Genomic DNA, 6390 nt, shown 5'->3' on the forward strand with positions numbered 1-6390 from the left:
GTAGCAGATGACAGAACGAGGAGTAATGGTCTCAAGTTGCAGTGGGGGAGGTTTAGATTGGATATTAGGAAAAACTTTTTCACTAGGAGGGTGGTGAAACACTGGAATGCGTTACCTAGGGAGGTGGTAGAATCTCCTTCCTTAGAGGTTTTTAAGGTCAGGCTTGACAAAGCCCTGGCTGGGATGATTTAACTGGGAATTGGTCCTGCTTCGAGCAGGGGGTTGGACTAGATGACCTTCTGGGGTCCCTTCCAACCCTGATATTCTATGATTCTATGATTCTATGATCAAGTCACCCCTAGTCCTTCTCTTTCTTAAATTACCTCGATTGAGCTCCTTGAATCTCTCACTCTAAGGCAGGTTTTTGAATCCTGTAATCATTCTCATGGGTCTTCTCTGAACCTTCTCCAGTTTATCAACATCCCTTCCTGAATTGTGGACACCAGACCTGGACTCAGCATTCCAGCAGCAGTCACACCCATGCCAAATGCAGAGGTAAAATCATCTCTCTGCTCCTACTCATGCTGCTCCTGTTTATGCATCCAAGCACTGCATTAGCCCTTCTGGTCACAGAGTTCATTGGGAGCTCATGGTTCACCTGATTATATACCACAGGCCCCATATATATATTTTTTTTCTCCTCAGTCATTGCTTTCCAGAATAGTCCCCCCCTCATGTAAATAAATAGCCTATACTTTGTTCAGAAAACAGCCTCCTCTGTTAGGAACGTGGGTGAAATGCAGCCAACCGGCCTGAGGCCATTCTGTAGGAGACGTCACCTTACGAAGCAAGCTGGTCCAGGCATGAAAAATCTCCAAGAGAAGCTAGAGAAGCAGTGGTTTCTTCCCTTGAGCTGGGAGGCAAAGGCCAGAGAAGGTGACATTTCAAGGGACTCTCCCTTGTTTGGAGCCTTTATGACAAGATAGCTTTGTGAAAGATGTGTTTTAATCCAGCTTCTGTGTGCTGTTTGTATGGTTTTTGTGGTCCCAGCTGGCCTTGGAGTCTATGAATCTAACCTCATGCTTCAGGGCTTCAGCCTGTCACCTGCAAGGGCCAAGAAGGGACTTTTTCCCCCACCCAATGTGTGTTTCCAATCTCCCCTGCCCACCAAGTAGTGTTATTGTGCATTTGATCGCTGCAGTGACAGTAGTCAGGTGCTTGGGAATCCCCGTCACGTCTGGCCATGGAAAGCAAGGAGTGACAGTGCGGGCCAAGGCCAAGTCTCACTCTTCTCGTGTCGGACTGCAGTTCCCAGTCGGGTGGGTGCACCGGCTGCTGCGCAAGGGGAACTATGAGGAGCGAGTGGGAGCTGGAGCCCCGGTGTACCTGGCCGCTGTGATGGAGTATCTGACCGCTGAGATCTTGCAGCTGGCTGGCAATGCTGCCTGGGATAACAAGAAAACCCGCATCATCCCTCAGCACTTGGCCGTGCAGAACGACAAGGAGCTGAACAAGTTGCTGAGGGGAGTCACCATTGCACAGGGTGAGGTCCTGCCCAACATCCAGGCAGTGCTGCTGCCCAAGAAAACCAAGAGCCACAAAGCAAAGGGCAAGTGAGAGTGGATGCCAACCCCCCCCCCCCCCCCAAGACCACCACCTTCCTCTGAAAGATCAACAATTGGCCACAGCAGGAGACGGGACAGTGCTCTGAGCTTGCCCATAGAATCCTCTCTCTGGATGCCTGGCTGCTATGTCTTGCTCACATGTGGGTCCGATTAATAAACAGATTTGGGGATGGGAAGGAATTTCCTTACAGATCAAATAGGCAGGGACTTTGTATGTGTGTGGGGCGGTTGAGGGGGGCACAGGGAATTTATCTTCCTCTGCAGCATGGGGCATGCATCACCTACTCAATTCCCTGCCATTGCAGGGGACCTAGGCGTGGCACCTGGCTTTCTCCTGTTCTCTGCCAGTTTAGCATCCTGAGGGCAGATGTGCTTTGGTCTAACTGAAATCATCAGGCTCAACATAGCACTATCTGGGTGAAACTGAGTAGCCCGTGCTTCACAGAAGGTCAGACGGGATGATCTGACAGCCCCTTGTGGCCTTAAACCCACTTACACCTTCTTTGGAGAAGAGCACAGATGGAAAAAATCCACTTCACAAGCTCCCCAAACTGGGTCGTTCTTAAAAAAAGGAAAGTCCACCCACCTCTGTTTATTTTTACTCTAGATTTGTTTCCTTTCAGGCACAAAGCGCAAACAATCACAGTCAATTAAGAGCCACAGAGTCCCATTAGCCAGACAGGGAGTCTCCAGGGACTGGCCATGTTCCAATCTGCCTGGCTGGTGTGCCTCATTTTCTCCTTATTTACTGCCACCAAAGAAACTCTACTCAAGGCTCAGTGTCACACCCTAGGTGACAAAGGAGAAGAGCACGTCTGGGAGGGTGTAGGTGAGTGAGGCAAGGGCTTCTTCGTGATCTGAAAGTCACATGCCATGAGATCATTTTAAGATCAGAGTAAGCACGAGTCAGCAGAGCTGCTAGGTAGGAAGGAGGTCAAGATGAACTGGGTTTGCCCGGGATTATGTATGGCTAGTTACTGTAGATGCCAAACAAATCAAGGTTGGATGTTTTTCTAAGAGATTCTTCTCTAGTTTAAACAGGAGAAAATTCGGGGAAGTTCTCTGGCCTGTGTTATGCAGATCAGACTAGATGATCACAGGGAGCTTAGAATCTATTAAATTTTAAATAATAAACAGCTGGTGCTTAATGAGAATTGTTAGTCACCAAAGTCTTAGTCATATCCTCTCCCCTAGGCCAGGCACAGATACGTAGTTCCAGCGTGTGGCTCTAATCTCAGGTGATGGTGCAGCCAAATCCACGTGGAGTTTACAGGGCCCATTTTAAAGAGCTGTCAGTGGTGGGAAATGAAAACCTGAAGTCCTGAGTAGGGGATAAAATTGAGACACACCGTCAGAACATGGGTGCAGAGAATGATCAGATGGGCTCAAGGAGTGGGGAAGAAAGAGCAGAGGCAGCTGTGAGTGCTAAAGACAGTTTGAGCCACCTAGATAAGAGTGTTGGGTCTATGGAGTGAAGAGAAGCTGCACACAGTGTCTTAAGACTACACAGAAATAGGAGCAGGCCACATGGTAACTAGAATGACTCTTCTAAGAGGTTGTTTTAACAGGGGCTAGTGGCAGAGACTTGCCACAAACCAGTGACAGCATCCTTCACATTTGAGGTTATTCACTATTCAGGATAAGGAAGGACCCTCGCTCTGCAACAGGGCTTAAAAAATAACCCCCTCGTGCTCTAAGCATTAGAGACCGTTCTCTAAGCCAGTCCTGACTCCCTGTCCTGATTATTGGACCTCCCTCCCTCCCAAGTAACAGCAATGGGTCTTACTGATGATACTGTCCCCAGGCACCACCTTCCTGTTGGAAAGGAGATCAAGGCAACCAAATAAGCGTTGACATTTCAGGTTTTATTAAAATTAAATATAAGTTACAATAGTTAAATATTAAAGACAACAGATACACACATTCCCTATTTCAAACTCTTCAATATTTAAATTCATTTCACAGAAATGCTACAATAGCAGAGAGCACCAAGAAGCCAGCCTCTTCAGCGAGAGATGCATGGGGACGTCTGAAACCTTCGCCTCATGCAACAGTTTCACATGCAGCGCTCCGAAACTGGGGCCAGACAGGAATTCTGCCTCCAGATTGGGCTGCTAACTTGCGCAATGGTAAAGGATAAGGGTTGGCAGATAATTTGGCAACACCACCACAGCAATAGGCTTTTCATTGGGATTCGCAGAGAAAGAGGTCATGGGTTTGAGGGGTATTTTTAACTAGTTCGTTAGCACACAGACTTAATCTTGCTGTCTGAATCAGTTAATACTCGAGGCTCAGAGTTTGCCCATATGGGACTTTCCACCAGATATTTACCGTATCTGCTGGTAGGTGGGTCAGTGGCATCGCTGGCATTTTATACGGCAGAGAGGGGTGGAGAGTGGGAGAGCCGGACACGTAAGGCATTTCAGGGGCTGTAGATGTCAGGACCAGACAAGTTGTTGGGATGCCACCCTCCAAACTGATCAGCCGCCAGGCCTCATGGCGACAGACAGTCAGATCTCTGCGGCTGATTTGACCCAACAGCCCCTGTCAAGTCTCCCTGCTTGCAACAGAGATGAGCAGTGACAGGTCAATGCCGCAAGCAATCGCGCCAGTCGCTGGTGCCTCGGGAATCTCTCTCTGCAGGTTAATGAGAACCAGGAACTCTAGCTCCAGTGCTATGGTTGAGTCCCATAGAGCTGATGGAGTCTAATGAGATCAGACAGTTTGTCAGTAACTACCTGCCTGGAGAAGAAGCTAGCCAGCACTGCTTGGGGAGGGGGAGAGAAAGAGCTGGTTTCTCCCAAGAGTCTTCTAAGCCTTTTGACGAGCAGCCAGCCCCAACTCTTGTGGCTAGCCCTTGGAGCCTCACATGATGTAGCAGTTCATGAGGGCAAGATCCTTCATCTCTGGACAATAGGCTGCGGGAGAGAGTCACAGAGCCGTGAGTGCAGGCAGAGACCGGACGACACAAGTGATAACGCTCCCGGGCCCACGCAACCCAGCCTGGCAAATATGTACCACTGAAACGCCTCTGCTCGAGGATTTCCTGTCCCCATGTTAGAGAGCGGGAACTGAGCAGAAAGGCGGGACGGGTACTGATGATGCCCGACCTCCTGCCCCACCTACCTCCCAGAGCGTGCCGCCCCCCTCCCCCACTCTAAGCTACTAGACCCCAGTTCCCCCCCAGAGTGAGAGATGGAACCCAGGAGTCCTGGCTCCCAGCCCCCACCCCATTCTAATCACTAGACCCTACTCTCCCCATGGCCAGGGGGTGACGTCACCCCCCCATAAGAGATGACCTCACCAAGGAGGGGGATGACATCACCCACCCACCTAGGGGTGAGGGGGCACGTGCCACGGTGGGGGTGAGTTTACATCACCGCCCCCCATGGTGGGCACGCTAAGGGGGGAGGGAGGGAGTGACTTGACAGCACACCCCCCCACAGACCCCTAGGGGTGGAGCGCTAGCTGAAGGGGGGAGTTGACTTGACATCACGTTGAGGCCAGGCTCCTACCCCTCAGAGCCCGCCCTTGGCCAAAGTGGGAAGGACCCGGATGTAAGTGGCCCAGGCTCTGCGCCCTCCTCAGGCACGTGCGGCCCCGCCCTTCGGGCAGGCAGCGCGCGCCCGAACCGTTGAAGGGGAACGGGGAGGGGTAAGGGGCGGGCGCGAGGGGAGAGACTTACGGTTGATTGGCTGCCGCTCCCGCGCGCTACTGCGGCTGCCGCCCCCTCGCAGGAGCTTCATCAGCGCCCGCCACAGCCGCGATTGGCCCGCCTCCTCCGGTACGTCATTGCCAGGCACCGCCTCCTCCTCCTCCTCCTCCCCCGCCTCCTCTTCCCGCCGGCCAATCCGCTTCCAGAGCTCGGGGTCGATGGGGGGCAGGGCCAGGCGGCGCCGGCTGCTGCTGCTGCTCCGCCTCCTCGTCCCCGCCTCCCAGCCCCTGCCGCGCACGCGCAGCGAGGTGGGGGTGCGGCAGAAGGGGCACGTGACCGCCTCCCAGCTCTGGTCGCGCGCCAGGCGGCAGAGGCAAGCGGTGCAGAGCGCGTGGTGACAGGGGGCGGGGCGGCGCCAAGCGCCGTGCGCGGGCCCGAGGCGGCGCGGGGCGCGCGCCCGGCGGTCGTAGGGCAGGTAGCAGATGCCGCACTCCAGCTCGGCGGCGCCCCTCTCCGCGTTCGCGTCCATGGCTCGCGTGTCCGCTGGCGGCCGCCGTACCCGCGTTCTCTCGCCTAGCGGCTTCCTCCCCCGCGGGCCGGCGGCGGATATATAGCCGGCCTGGCCACGCCCCCGGCCTGGGGGGGCGGGGCGCGCCCGCGGCCAAACTCCGCCCCTTCCCGGACCCGCAGCGCGGGGGAGCCCCGGACTCCTGGGTTCTCGGGCGGGGGGGAATGGGAGCCCCGGACTCCTGGGTTCTCTGCGTGGGGGGATGGGAGCCCCGGACTCCTGGGTTCTCGGGCGGGGGAGCCTCGGACTCCTGGGTTCTCTGCGTGGGGGGATGGGAGCCCCGGACTCCTGGGTTCTCTGCGTGGGGGGATGGGAGCCCCGGACTCCTGGGTTCTCTGCGTAGGGGGATGGGAGCCCCGGACGCCTGGGTTCTCGGGCGGGGGGAATGGGAGCCCCGGACTCCTGGGTTCTCTGCGTGGGGGGAGCCTCGGACTCCTGGGTTCTCTGCGTGGGGGGATGGGAGCCCCGGACGCCTGGGTTCTCTGCGTGGGGGGATGGGAGCCCCGGATTCCTGGGTTCTCGGGCGGGGGGAATGGGAGCCCCGGATTCCTGGGTTCTCGGGCGGGGGAGCCCCGGATTCCTGGGTTCTCTGCGTGGGGGGA

General features: G+C 55.3%; 2 protein-coding genes across 2 annotated transcripts; one reads left to right on the forward strand and one right to left on the reverse strand.

Moving 5' to 3' along the window:
- Nucleotides 1–951: 951 nt before the first annotated feature.
- On the forward strand, nt 952–1786 carry LOC140904170 (histone H2A.J-like). Its single transcript, XM_073326494.2, has one exon. It carries the CDS (start codon nt 1006–1008, stop codon nt 1555–1557), a length of 552 nt encoding a protein of 183 aa, XP_073182595.2. The 5' UTR covers nt 952–1005; the 3' UTR covers nt 1558–1786.
- A 1623-nt stretch (nt 1787–3409) lies between these two features.
- RNF227 (ring finger protein 227) lies at nt 3410–5802 on the reverse strand. The gene is made up of 2 exons (XM_073326493.2): nt 5251–5802; nt 3410–4483 (listed from the first exon to the last, which is right to left on the reverse strand). The coding sequence occupies exons 1-2, from the start codon at nt 5747–5749 to the stop codon at nt 4431–4433; spliced, it is 552 nt and encodes a 183-aa protein (XP_073182594.2). The 5' UTR covers nt 5750–5802; the 3' UTR covers nt 3410–4430.
- Between the last annotated feature and the right edge of the window lie 588 nt (nt 5803–6390).

The sequence above is a fragment of the Lepidochelys kempii genome, chromosome 28 (assembly GCF_965140285.1).
Source record: "Lepidochelys kempii isolate rLepKem1 chromosome 28, rLepKem1.hap1, whole genome shotgun sequence".
Lineage (NCBI taxonomy): Eukaryota > Metazoa > Chordata > Testudines > Cheloniidae > Lepidochelys > Lepidochelys kempii.

What these genes read in the sequence shown, in the direction of transcription:
- LOC140904170 (XM_073326494.2), top strand. Translation starts at nt 1,006, where the DNA reads ATGAATCTAACCTCATGCTTCAGGGCTTCAGCCTGTCACCTGCAAGGG.
- RNF227 (XM_073326493.2), bottom strand. Translation starts at nt 5,749, where the DNA reads ATGGACGCGAACGCGGAGAGGGGCGCCGCCGAGCTGGAGTGCGGCATC. An exon ending in GGAGCGGCAGCCAATCAACC is followed by an intron (nt 4,484 to 5,250) that starts GTAAGTCTCTCC and finishes TCTCTCCCGCAG; the next exon opens with CCTATTGTCCAGAGATGAAG.